This window comes from Phalacrocorax carbo, assembly GCF_963921805.1.
Source record: "Phalacrocorax carbo chromosome W unlocalized genomic scaffold, bPhaCar2.1 SUPER_W_unloc_6, whole genome shotgun sequence".
Lineage (NCBI taxonomy): Eukaryota > Metazoa > Chordata > Aves > Suliformes > Phalacrocoracidae > Phalacrocorax > Phalacrocorax carbo.
Genome location: NW_026990257.1, coordinates 325,101 through 339,219, shown reverse-complemented (window position 1 = coordinate 339,219; position 14,119 = coordinate 325,101). Strand labels below are relative to the sequence as shown.

Genomic DNA, 14,119 nt, shown 5'->3' with positions numbered 1-14,119 from the left:
GAGGAGGAGGTATAATTGCTAATTGCCTCAACAAGGTGGTATCCATAGTACAGTAACAGTTTCAGCAAAAACCCCAAATACCAGATAAAGCTGAAAACGAGTGTTTGTATAACAAATCTCATAGGCAAAACATTACTAATCACAGCAGAACACAGCAGACTAAACAAACCAACACCAATCTTTAACACCAACTGCAAAAAGGACAACATGGTGCTGTGACCAGCAGCTGTTATTGTCTCCAACCCTTGAGCCCCACGTTGGGTGCCAAAAAGACTGTCGTGGTTTAGCCGGCAGCTCAGCCCCACACAGTCGCTCACTTACTCCCCCACCGGTAGATGGGGGAGAGAATCAGAAGGGTAACACTCGTGGGTTAGGATAAGAACAGTTTCATAATTAAAATTAAAACAAACAACAACAGAAATGTAATGGAACGGAAAACAGCGATAGGCGCAAAACCCAGGGGGAGGGGGGAAGGGAGGGAAGAGGGGGAACGAACCGCCGAAACAAACCGCACACAACGCAGCCACTCACCGCCCGCTGACCCGACACCGTGCCTCTCCCAAGGCGCAACCTGCCCCCCCTTAACATATGGGGCTTTGTGTCACATGGTATGGAATGAACATGCCATTGGCCAGTCGGGGTCAGCCGCCCCCACCATGGCCCTGCCCCTCCTAGCCCCCCGCCTCTCGGCAGAGCCCGGGAAGCTGGAAAGGTAGCCAACCCCCACAGTGAGGAGAATTAACCCCTTCTCCGCCAAAACCAGCATAAACTTCTAACAGAAGAACTCTCAGAGCGAGCAATGTTAATCTCACTGGGCTCTGCCTCGAGTCAGTGGGAAATGCTGATACTTCAGAAAGTGATTTAGAGTTATCGTATTTTTGGTCTAAGTCAGTCTGCTGAGAAGACTGTTTCCAGGGAGAGCCATTGGCAATTAGCCTCCTCAAGGCCTATAGCAGCCCTGTGAGCATCTATCACATGTATAAGGTATGGGAGAAGTGGGGACCTTCTGCACAGTGAGGGATCCAAGCTGCATGTGCAGGAAAGCCAAGTCACCCCTAAAGTCTAATCAATGGATGTCTACATCCCAGATTAATTTGTCCAGGTTTTGGATATGATCATGAGTTTTTCATCAAATCTGGGTTCCTGTCTGAACTCATTATTTCGCACACATGTTGCTAAGGAGGCAGAGGTGAAGTATTTGTACTGTGATAAAGCCTCGCCCCGACCAAAGCTCCTTTGTCTAACACCTAGGACAGAAAACACCACTACACCCAAGATAACATTAGTAGTCACCAGGTGTCCCTCCACCTACCAGTGCTGCTTAAAACACACAAACTAAATTTGTTTTAAAGACTAAGTGTAGGGCACATTACTGGGGGGGGGGGGGGGGGGAATATCAAGCCAACAGCAAAACAAAAAGTTTGCTCCTGAAAACAGGTCATACAAAGAAAGGATTTTTTTCCTCTTCCTCTCCCTCTCCTTGACTAAATTGGGGGGGGAATCAATTTTTACCCAAACTTAAAAGTACCAAAAATTTATCTCCAGAACTATATTTCAAGAAAATTATATGCATCTAAAAGAAAATTACACTTATAATGGAAGTATTTTCTGAAGCATAACTATAGCATTGCTAGCACAATGCTGTAATCAATAATAACGGAGCCCTTCACCCAGTATACAGGAATGGATTCAATTGTTTGCCATATACATACCTTTATTTTAAATATGTAGCCAAAAGCTTTAACTGTCAAAAGGCTCGAGCATTAACACTCAGACACAAAGCAGTTTAGAAGTGGTCTCCTTCATTTGTCACTCATGTAATGATTAATCTTAAATCTCAATTATGCACGAAAATAGAAGAGGCCCAAATGAACTTTTGATCCCTTCCAAATTGGTTCCTCTGAAGGCTAGTTCAATATCACCCCTGCAGAGTAAGTGGCAGTGCAGGATGATACCCACTCTGTATTACCTCCTCTGTAGCCAAGCAGGGCTTTGCAAACTGCGCAAAGGTTATGCCTCTGACACAAACTGAGCAGGTTTAATCCTACCCTCTCCCTCTGCTTTCAGGAGAGGGGGGAAATATGGGAAAGACTAGAACTTACCTTCTTTTTGGAGTGTGATCTGTCCTCCTCTTTAGTTGCTTTGCTATTTTTCCCAGCTCTGGAAAGCTTCTGCTCCCCAGACTGCTTGATGGTGATTTTGATCTCAGGAGGGCAAATATAGTTCTCTAAGTTCTTTGGGGGCTTCTTAGCTCTCTTGGTGGTCTGGATCTTTAGTTTTAAACTCCCCTCTGTGAAGTTAGCTTCCTTGATGGAAAACAACTGCTCCTCCAGGCCATCTCCTGCCACCCATTTCTCACTGTCCGCATTGGAAGTGGAATCCACGTCTCTCCCAGAACCCAGCTCATCCTCTTCCTCAGGCTCCAGCCTCTCACCACTCACCAGGATCCCTTTCCCTGAGGCCACCACAGGCAGCATTGTCTCCCCCGCACAGCTGGAGGCAGGTGGAGGCTTCACAGAGGTGATGGTGGCTGTCAGAAAGTCTGCCTCTCCCCACCTTTGCCGGGAACTGCCCAAAGTCTCCCTGGGCTCCATAGCAATACCGCAACACCCAGGAGTTTTATCAGAGGGAAGGGGAGCACAGGAGGGAATGAGGAGAGCAAGGGCAAGTACAATCCCAGAGAACGAATGGTAACTGTCTGCTGAATTCAACGTCCCAATTGCCCAGAGGCTGCAAGGAGCTCAGAAGAGACCAAATCTGCCACTGTCAAAAGACAGAAGAAAAAAAGGAAGTTAACACACACACGTGTATCAAACGCAAGTTTGGAGATGACTGAAACAGGGCATGCTTGGGCTTCCCCTGCAGCATCTCAAGGGCCTTCCTTGAAGCAAAATGAGAACCAAGGCTGACTGGCATTTCTGAGGGCTAGATCTGGTATTGCAAAGCAAGGAATGATAGCCACGTCTATTGGTAAATTGATGAAAACAGATATAAAAAACCAAACCACCACCCAAAAACTGCGTATAAATGCAAATGCCTTCAACTTTAGACTTGGGAAATAAATGAGGGGGCAACCAGCTCTCCATACCCATGAACCTCCTCATTACTTCAAAGTGCTTGCTGTCACAGGGTTAGTTTGGGGTTTTTTTTTTTTGTTTTTATCTTTTTTTTTTTTTTTTTGGGGGGGGGGGGGAAGGGGGGATTGCCTCAGGTTAAACAATAACCCAGTGATCAGAGCACAGAAAACACGGTGTTGGCCTATGAATCAGGCAGAAGAGCTTCAAACTCCATATTTCCCTACTTCCCACGTGACAGAGATACACCTGGCTGCCAGCTATTCTGGGGGGGGGGAACTCTGCTTTGTATGAGTTATGACAATGACATAGAGAGGCTAAGCTAAACACCAAATATTTGGTTAAAAATAAAAATACACATAGGATGTTTTTAAAGGTGTTGAGGTGCTTTCATATGCCGTCCCTAAAGTCTCCCATATAGCCACCCCCATCATTGCAAGCCAGTTTAGGCTACAAAATTAGAGAAGAATATATCAGAGAAAAATAAAGAAGTTTTTTTGCTACTTTAGCAGAAAGCTTCCTGGTGGGTCAGAGGAGTATCGCTTCCAGCACAGGGAAAAGAAAACAAGAAGGCACTGCCAGGAGTAGGTGCTGGGGATGCAGGCCTACTCTTTCAGCAGTAGCTCCTGCTAGATTAGCTCTCCTACACTGCCAAACCCACCCCTCAACAAACTGAAATCAAGTTCTGAGCACAACCAGGGATTTGCCAGGTCATTCTTAGTAGCAATAAACCATAAAAAAGAAACAAAAATTATTTTGTTACCTATCACCAAATCATAACATTATTATCAGTGCTCATTGTTGTGGTTTAGCCGGCAGCTCAGCCCCACACAGTCGCTCGCTCACTCCCCCACCAGTAGATGAGGGAGAGAAACAGAAGGGTAACGCTCGCGGGTTGGGATAAGAACAGTTTAATAATTAAAATTAAAAGAAACAACAACAGAAATGCAATGGAAAGGAGAACAATGAGAGGCGAAAGCCCCGGGGGAGGAGGGAAGGGAGGGGGCAAGGGAAAAAACCACTCGCGAAGGAGCCGCTCACTGCCCGCCGACCCGACGCCGCCCTGCTCCCGAGACGCAAACTGCCCCCTCTTAATACACTAATCATGGGGGTCACATGGTATGGAATGAACACGCCATTGGCCAGTCAGGGTCAGCCGCCCCCACCATGGCCCTGCCCCTCCCAGCCCCCCCAACACAAGGCAGAGCACAGGAAGCTGGAAAGGTAGCAGACCCCCACAGTGAAGAGAATTAACCCCTTCTCAGCCAAAACCAGCACATTATCCACCCCTTATTCCATACCATTTACACCATGCCCAGGTCCCATACCATCCAATACAACCTTACCAACCACTACCCCTCCCCTTCCCATCCTTTAACATAATACACAGGCATCATTCCCTTAGTCTATGGACATTCCCTGTAAAATGTCTATAAAAACGTCCATTGAGTTCACCCAGTCCATGACTCTGGGCTCCACATGTCATATCAGTTTTTCAGGGTGGGAGAGATGGTGTGTGTGGCATTGGGTTGCTGCATACCGAGTCAGTCATCATTCCAGCACTGCTGCACTTAGCTTGTTTCACAGTCTGTCTTCCATGGGTTGGGAGGCTTGTACTCTGATATCATTGATACAACACAGAGGTGACCCACAATATTATAGAGCAGTTTGCATTGTGCCATTCACTTCATTGACTGTTTTCGCCCAAAATCAAATCCCCTTGAGGCACACACCGGATTTCTCCATCACCCACCAAGTGCGCCCTGGTCCTCGAGCAAAAGCAATCCCACGAATGGGTTTGCCTTTGCCTGAGCCAAGAAGAACCCAAACTGTTTTGCCCAGCACACCTTTTGCATACACTACAGGGACTCTATCCCCTTCCACAGTATGTAGGATTTCTGATTGGGCAGGGCGAACTCAGTTGGCAGATCCCCTTGTGTTGACTAAACACATGGCTTTTGCTAAATGTGTATCCCAGTGCTTGAATGTTCCACCCCGCCATTGCCCTCAGTGTAGTTTTTGACAGTCCATTGTACCATTCAATTTTCCCAGAGGCTGGTGCGTGAACAGGGGATGTGATACACCCACTCAATGCCGTGCTCTTTGGAACAGGTGTCTATGAGGTTATTTCGGAAATGAGTCCCGTTGTCTGACTCCATTCCCTCTGGGGTGCCATGTCGCCACAGGACTTGTTTTTCAAGACCCAGGATAGTGTTCCGGGCAGTGGCGTGGGGGACAGGATATGTTTCCAGCCAGCCAGTCATTGTTTCTACCATTGTCAGCACATGGCACTTGCCTCGACAGGTTTGTGGGAGTGTGATACAGTCAATTTGCCAGGCCTCCCCATACTTATATTTCAACCATCATCCCCCATACCACAGAGGCTTTACCCGCTTCGCTTGCTTGATTGCAGCCCACGTTTCACATTGGTGGATAACCTGCGCAATAACATCCATAGTCAAGTACACCCCTCGATCACAAGCCCACCTGTATGTTGCATTTCTCCCTTGATGGCCTGAGGTGTCATGGGCCTACCAAGCTAGAAATAGTTCACCCTTATGTTGCCAGTCCAGATCCACCTCAGCCACTTCAATCTTGGCAGCCTGATCCACCTGCTGGTTGTTTCGATGTTCTTCAGTGGCCTGACTCTTGGGCACGTGAGCATCCACATGACGTACCCTTTACAACCAGGTTCTCTACCCGGGCAGCAATATCTTGCCACAATGTGGCAGCCCAGATGGGTTTACCTCTATGCTGCCAGTTGCTTTGCTTCCACTGCTGTAACCAGCCCCACAGGGCATTTGCCACCATCCAGGAGTCAGTCTAAAGATAGAGCACTGGCCTCTTTTCCCATTCAGCAATGTCTAAGGCCAGCTGGATGGCCTTTACCTCTGCCAACTGGCTCGATTCACTTTCTCCTTCAGCAGTTTCTGCTACTTGTCTTTTAGGACTCCATACAGCAGCATTCCATCTCCGGTGCTTTCCCACAAGGCGACAGGACCCATCAGTGAACAGGGCATACTGCTTCTCATCTTCTGGCAGTTTGTTATAGAGTGGGGCTTCTTCAGCACGTGTCACCTCCTCCTCTGGTGATAATCCAAAATCTTTGCCTTCTGGCCAGTCCATAATCACTTCCAAGATTCCTGGGCCACTGGGGTTTCCTAGTCCAGCCTGCTGGGTGATCAGTGCAACCCATTTACTCCACGTAGCATCAGTTGCATGGTGTGTAGAGGGGATGTTTCCTTTGAACATCCAGCCCAGCACTGGCAGTCAGGGTGCCAGGAGCAACTGTGCCTCAGTACCAACCAATTCTGAAGCAGCTCAAACCCCTTCATATGCTGCCAATATCTCTTTTTCAGTTGGAGTATAGCAGGCTTCGGACCCTCTGTATCCCCGACTCCAAAACCCTAGGGGTCGACCTTGGGTCTCCCCTGGCACTTTCTGCCAGAGGCTCCAGGTAGGGCCATTCTCCCCAGCTGCAGTGTAGAGTACATTCTATACATCTTGCCCTGCCCAGACTGGCCCAAGGCCTACTGCATGCACTATTTCCTCTTTAATCTGTTCAAAGGCTTGTCGTTGCTCAGGGTCCCATTTGAAATCATTCTTCCTACGGGTCACTTTATAGAGAGGGCTTACGATCATACTGTAATTTGGAATATGCATTCTCCAAAACCCCACAACGCCCAAGAAAGCTTGTGTTTCCTTTTTGCTAGTTGGTAGAGACATGGCGGCTATTTTGTTGATCACATCCATTGGAATCTGACGACAACCATCTTGCCATTTGATTCCTAAGAACTGGATCTCTTGTGCGGGTCCCTTCACCTTACTTTGTTTTTTTTACAGCAAAACCAGCTTTCAGGAGGATTTGGACTATTTTCTCTCCTTTCTCAAAAACTTCTTCCGCTGTGCTGCCCCACACAATGATGTCATCAATGTATTGAAGGTGTTCTGGAGCTTCTCCCTGTTCCAGTACAGTCTGAATCAGTCCATGGCAAGTGGTAGGACCGTGTTTCCACCCCTGGGGCAGTCGATTCCAGGTGTAATGGACAACCCTCCATGTGAAAGCAAACTGTGGCCTGCACTCTGCTGCCAGAGGGATTGAGAAGAATGCATTAGCAATATCAATTGTGGCATACCAATTGGCTGCCATGGACTGCAGTTCATACTGAAGTTCTAGCATGTCTGGCACTGCAGCACTCAATGGTGGAGTGACTTCATTCAGGCCACAATAGTCTACTGTTAGTCTCCACTCTCCATTAGAATTCCGGACTGGCCATATGGGACTGTTAAAGGGTGAGTGGGTCTTCCTGCTCACTCCTTGGCTCCTCAGTTGGTGAATGAGTTCATTGATGGGGATCAGAGAGTCTCGGTTGGTGCGATATTGCCACCAGTGCACTGCTGTGGTGGTGATTAGCACCTGTTTTTCTTTGACCTTCAGCAATCCCACAACAGAAGGGTCCTTCAAGAGGCCAGGCAAGGTGGACAGCTTTTTAATTCTCTCCGTCTCCAAGGCAGCTACTCCAAAAGCCCACCTGTACCCTTTTGGGTCCTTGAAATACCCTCTCCTGAGGTAGTCTATGCCAAGGATGCACGGAGCCTCTGGGCCAGTCACAATGGGGTGCTTTTGCCACTCATTCCCAGTTAGGCTCACTTCGGCCTCCAATACAGTTAGCTCTCGGGATCCCCCTGTCACTCCAGCAATGCTGATGGGTTCTGCCCCTATATAGTTTGATAGCATTAAGGTGTACTGTGTGCCCGTGTCCACTAAAGCTTTCTACATCTGTGGGTTGGACGTGCCAGGCCATCGGATCCACACAGTCCAGTAAGCCCGGTTATCCCTTTCCTCCACATGGCTGGAGGCAGGGCCCCTCTAGTCCTGATCATGGCAGTCACAACTCACTTCCTGTAAATGTGAATCAGGAGTCCCTCTATTACAATTAGAAATAAAATCAGAACTTCTACTCCTCTGTCTGGGGACTTGCTCACTGGAAACTGGAGCAGCAGCTTTCCTGGAAGAGCCTCCCTGAGTGACTGTTCTTCCTTGCAGTTCACACACTACTGCCTGTAGGGTCGAGGTAGGCTTGCCATCCCACCTCATCATGTCCTCTCCGTGGTCACACAGGTAGAATCATAGGGTGGCCTGTGGTGTGTATCCCCTCCTTTGAGCCAAAGGACGCTTGTTCCTAACAGCTGAGACACTGCTCTGTCAAGGTGGGGAGTAGGACATATCTTCTTTGAGTTGCTGGACCTCTTGGGATAGTTTCTCCACAGCAGAGACAAGCGAGGAAGAGATATTTGTGTCGTAATCCCGGAGTCTATCAATCACCTCCACCACCGTTGGTGTCTCGTCCCCTTTCCAGGACATTACTGCCAATGAGTTTGCATGCGAAGATGGTGCGCTCCGTACAAACTTCCGCCACATGGGTTATGTGCACTCGGCTTCATCTGGATCTTTGGATGACCGTTGATCATCCAGGTCACCATAAATCACCTCAAGCACAGCTAATTCCCTTAGATACTGGATGCCTTTCTCCATAGTTGTCCATTTTCCTGGGCAATATGTAACATCATTTTTAAAGGGATACCTTTCTTTCACTCCAGACAGGAGTTGCCTCCAGAGGCTGAGGGCTTGTGTTTATTTCCCCAACTGCTTAGTCAACACCCCCTTCCCCAGAAAGGGATCCCAGCTGTTTGGCTTCTTTTCCCTCTCGTTCCAGGCTACCGGCCCCATTATCCCAGCATCGGAGCAGCCAGGTGACAATGTGCTCACCTGAAGGACTGCTATAATCTTTTCGCATATCTCACAAATCGCTCAAGGACAGGGATCGGGTGGTCTCTCTTTCATTTTATGACTTCTCCCTCCTCTCCCCATGACAGCCCTGCTTTTTCATCATCCCCTTCTAAACGAGTTGACGTCCGCTTCCAATATTTCTTCTTGTGCATGGGGGCAACTGATACTGGTACGGGTTGATTCTCTGAGCCAGCTCCAGTACTTGTCACGGGGGTTTGAGGGGCTGCAGTGACTACATTGCCAGTCACTCTGCCTTTCAATCCAGAGACCTTCTCTTCCCCTTGGGAGCACTGAATTCTGTTGAGCAGGGCTCGGGATGCAATGTGCTGGGGCCTGGCCCATGCAGTTATCTGTGTCTCTATGGAGTTCCCAGCACAACAACATCCTTTCTCCAAATAGTCTACTAGTTTTTTGGGATTCTGCACTTGTTCAGGGGTGAAACTCCAAAACACTGGGGGTGCCCACTGTCCTAGGTATTTGCCCATGCTATCCCACATGCCCTGCCACTCGTAACTATCAAGCCTCGGGGCAGATTTCTGGGTGATATTCTTAAGTTGCTTAGTCAAAACCAAAGCAACATGCCCAAAAACTAACAATAAGTGCACCTTAACCACCCAAGGATGTTCAAGATACAAAAAGGTTGTTGTAACAAAGGCACAGACATCATAGAACAAAGTTGCAAAGGTACTATTCTGTATTTCCTCCAGATAAAATCTCTCAGAGGAGGAACTATAATCACTAATTGCCTCAACAAGGTGGTATCCAAAGTACAGTAACAGTTTCAGCAAAAACCCCAAATACCAGATAAAGCTGAAAACGAGTGTTTGTATAACAAATCTCATAGGCAAAATGTTACTAATCACAGCAGAACACAGCAGGCTAAACAAACCAACACCAATCTTTAACACCAACTGCAAAAAGGACAACATGGTGCTGTGACCAGCAGCTGTTGTTATCTCCAACCCTCGTGCCCCACGTTGGGCGCCAAAAATACTATCGTGGTTTAGCCGGCAGCTCAGCCCCACACAGTCTCTCACTCACTCCCCCACCGGTAGATGGGGGAGGGAATCAGAAGGGTAACGCTCGTGGGTTGGGATAAGAACAGTTTAATAATTAAAATTAAAGGAAACAACAACAGAAATGCAATGTAAAGGAGAACAACGAGAGGCGCAAAGCCCCGGGGAAGAGGGGGAAGGCGGGGGGAAGAGGGGGAACAAACCGCACACGACGCAGCCGCTCACCGCCCGCCGACCCGACGCCACACTGCTCCCGAGACGCAAACTGCCCCCCCTCAGTATACTGGTCATGGTGTCACATGGTATGGAATGAACATGCCATTGGCCAGTCGGGGTCGGCCGTCCCCACCATGGCCCTGCCCCTCCCAGCTCCCCCGCCCCGCGGCAGAGCCCGGGAAGCTTGAAAGGTAGCCGACCCCCCACAGTGAGGAGAATTAACCCTTTCTCAGCCAAAACCAGCACACTGATACTCTACTTTAAAGCACACCTCATCAAGAAAAAATCACATGTTCTTATACCACTGTCTTTTTTCTGCTTTTTAAAAATACCTTCCACAAACTTGAAATTCAAAAATAAGTAATAACAAGCACCTTTTATTAGTTATATATCTACATTTCCACTGGAGCATGGGCATGGGTCACTTTTCCAACCCTGGCACATATGGCTACTAACAGAAAGTCCTACACATCTTAGAGCTCCATGAAATCATTGGGTGATGTCCACCCAGGCCCCAGTAGGCACAAATTCAAATAAAGTTCCCATAAATAACACAAGCTGACTGCCCAAACAAAAAAAAAAAAAAAGAGGGGGAAGAACTACCACAGAACTTGAATTACTATATGGCCTTAGAGTTGGTTTCTGTAGCACATAGTAAATAAAAATACACCATAAAAAGCACTTCTGCTTAAGTTGCACATCTTCTGGTAATAGTGAGGAGACTAATTTCCCAGAGCTGTTACCCTTATCTCATTTAAGGTCTCCTGCACACCTGCCTTAACTCACCCTGCAGTCAGTATGTCTCTCCATTTCACCACCTGTGAAACAAGGATAACACTTACCTCATTCAAACCCATTGCAGGGTGGGTTAGTTAATGCCCTTACATAGTTTTGAACCCAAGTGTTTACCATGTGGTAGTCACTAATTACTAATGCAATTAGTACACTAAAGCCACCCAGTTGAAGGAGCTGCTCCACCTAATTGACCGACCTTGTGCCTGGCCTCTCCTTTGTGCCTATGGAGGTGATGGGAGTCAGGATTACCTTCCTCTTCTAACCAGTCCAATCAAGAAAAAAAAGAAACAACTGTCCTATTTATCTGCCATTTCACATCATTAATCTCCTTGGATAGGGATGCAATGTACATGCACTCCTGGGCTGCAACACAGGGTGGTAAAACCTCAGCGGTGCAACATTCTAGGGCGTTACTGCTCTAGTATGCATGCATGTACAATGGTCACTCTGTGCTGGCCTCCACCCACAGGCTTTTAACATCTCTCGTTGCTGGTAAAAAAAGAGCAGGCTTCTGGCAGACAGCATCTAGCTCAGCAGGCAGGGGAGCCAGATGTACCTGCAGCCACCAAGGCTGCAGGGAAGGGACTACAGCCACCAGCATAATAAACCAACTCCCTTGGGACCCTATGTTGAATGAGAGCTGAAATAAAACTCTCAGCTCCAAGCTGGGAAGGGTCTTTCAGGTTTTGAATCAGTGGGTAATGTTTTATGGAGGATGAATAAAAAGCCAGGCTCCTGCTACAAAGTCTGATTGTGGGTCTTGGACCCAAGCTCTGGGTCATGATGCCTAAATCCTTATCCCTGATTGGCCATGTGCCTCCAAGTCAGTAGAAACAAGATACAGATTAATAAAGTCATTGCATTATACCAATGTCAGGTGGGTTCATGACAAATCCACCTTAAAATCCCACTTAAAAATAGTGGCCTCCTGTTCTGCTGAGAGCCTGAAGATGATGGTATCATCAGATGTGCAGGTAGCAACAAATAACCCTGTGCTCAAACACCACAAAGAATTAACTGAGTTATTGTGCTAGGTATCTCCTTACTCTCCTCCAGGGTTAACAGTTAAATGACTTGGGTGCAGGGACATTATACTCTGTCTTCCTTGTTTGGGCAGACTACCTGCATTTTGACTAATTAGGAAGCCTCACTTGAGGATTCTGAATGTGTAACCTCTTTTGGAAACCTCCCCATCTCCCCTCTCCAGGCTGCCTGTGAGCAGAAGCGCTGAAGGGACAGTAACGAACACTTTTCTTCCAGCAGCTCTTCTGCTTTAGCTGGCAATGTGCAGATCTGGAAATCTAGGGAGGAAACCAATTTTCCAGGAGACTTCTAGCTCTATCTTAAACACCTGAGAGGTGAGGGCTGTCTATACTTTTAAGTGCTCACCCAAACTGCCCATCCAGGTCTCCGAGGCTCACCAGCATCAAGTCCCATTCAATAAGCAACTACAGAGGCATTTTACCATCCAAATTAAGCGCCCAGAGAAAAGTGTTACCACTAGTAGGCTTCCTACAGTCAAGTTAAATTTGAGGAGGATAATTCACAGGTGAATGACAACAAATTTCACAGAAGTTTGCATTAGCTCTTAATTAGGGAGAGATTCATGCTTCCTCTGATAAGTACTGAGAAATAATCAAATGCCTGCATGCTCAGCCTTGCTATGGCTGCTCACATGTTTCTTATCAGCTCCTCTGAGTGCCTCAAACACACAAACAAAGGCCTGACGTACAAGACCCCCATTTGTGTCATACTAGATGCCTCCCATTAAGGGTTCTGAATACTCTCCCTTCTTCTGCCTCAGGCAACTACTTATGCTTGCAAGTATTCAGATGCTAGAGCTATAAAGTGATTAAACTGAAAATTTGCTGAGGACAAATCAAGAGGTGAGAGCCCACAGCAGGGGGGAGAAATCCACCTATTTGGGATTCTCTATGAAGTGAAAGTGGCTATAACACTTGTTGTGGTTCAGCCTCAGTTGGCAACTAAACACCACGCAGCCACTCGCTCACTCCGCCCACCCCTCTGGGATAGGGAAGAGAATCGGAAGAGCAAAAGAACTTGTGGGTTGAGATAAGCACAGTTTAATAATTACAATATAATAATAATTATGATTATTGTAATAATGACAATAATGCTAATATAATAAAATGGAAAAGGAAGGGGGGAAAAAAAAAAACCCAACACAGAAACACAAACGATACAGCTGCTCACCACCCACTGACCAATGCTGCCTAGCCCTGAGCCACGATTGCTCCCCCCTCCCCCGGCCAGCCCCTCCCAGGTAACATACTGGGCATGACATTACATGATATGCAATATCCCTTTGGTCAGTTTGAATCTGCTCTATTAGCTGTGCCCCCTCCCCTCCTGGCTTCTTGTGCACCCAGCAGAGCATGGGAAGCTAGAAGAGTCTTTGACTAGTATAAGTGCTACCCAGCAACAGTCAAAACATCTGTGTGTTATCTCAACATTTTTTTTCATGCTAAGTTCAAAACACATCACTATGCCAGCTAGAGTGAAGAAAATTAACTCTATCCCAGCTAAAACCATGACACACTTGGTGTGGATTTTGCCCTATGCACAGGGACAACCATGTTAGTAACAAGCAAATGCTGATTAGACAAATGCAAGCAAGCCAGGTTCAGCTGCCCAGTGTTTGTGCTGCTGCTCTGATTTGCTCAAGCACTGGGAACACCAGCAGAGAGCTTGGGGCAGTATTAAGAGATGCTGCCCAAATCCCATAGTACACTAATCCCAGCCATGATTGTAGCTACTGAGACTGCTCTTTCATTTTATCCATAGGGTCCAAAATGCCTTAAGATGAAAAAGAAAAAAAATTCTATTGAACAGGTTCAAGTGAGGGGAAACTGAGGCATGAGTCTGAGTGTGTCACAGTGAATGTGAAGTGGAGCCTACATCTTCTCAAACCCCATGTCTATCATGTTGCCTTTGGATCTCACATTCTCTTATGTGACATACAGTTAAATCCCTAATCTCTGCAAAATATCAGAAATCCTGGAAGCCTCTTTACACTCCATCTTTTTAAAACCATTCACCACAAAGCACTAGAGGCTATGCAGCAATATTTAATGATGAGATATCACCTTTCACTCCAAAGACTCCCAGGCTGCTTCCTTGATTATATGTTCCACTGCTGAAATGCAGCTGTGTCTGGGGCAGAGGCCAATGGACAACCCACATCACACCCGAGGGAAAGTTTTGGT

General features: G+C 47.2%; 1 protein-coding gene across 6 annotated transcripts in view; it reads right to left on the bottom strand.

The window, feature by feature from the left end:
• LOC104044423 (SET-binding protein-like) overlaps positions 1-14,119 on the bottom strand; it is a 399,734-nt gene that overhangs the window by 370,741 nt on the left and 14,874 nt on the right. For 5 of the 6 annotated variants that reach the window (XM_064440010.1, XM_064440018.1, XM_064440012.1 and 2 more), the window contains exon 2: positions 2,103-2,763. The exons of the other annotated variant lie outside the window; for it this stretch is intronic. In XM_064440010.1, the coding sequence (XP_064296080.1) occupies positions 2,103-2,594 (492 nt within the window). In that variant the 5' untranslated portion in view covers positions 2,595-2,763. The remainder of the gene's footprint in view (positions 1-2,102; positions 2,764-14,119) is intronic. 6 annotated transcript variants of the gene reach the window in all.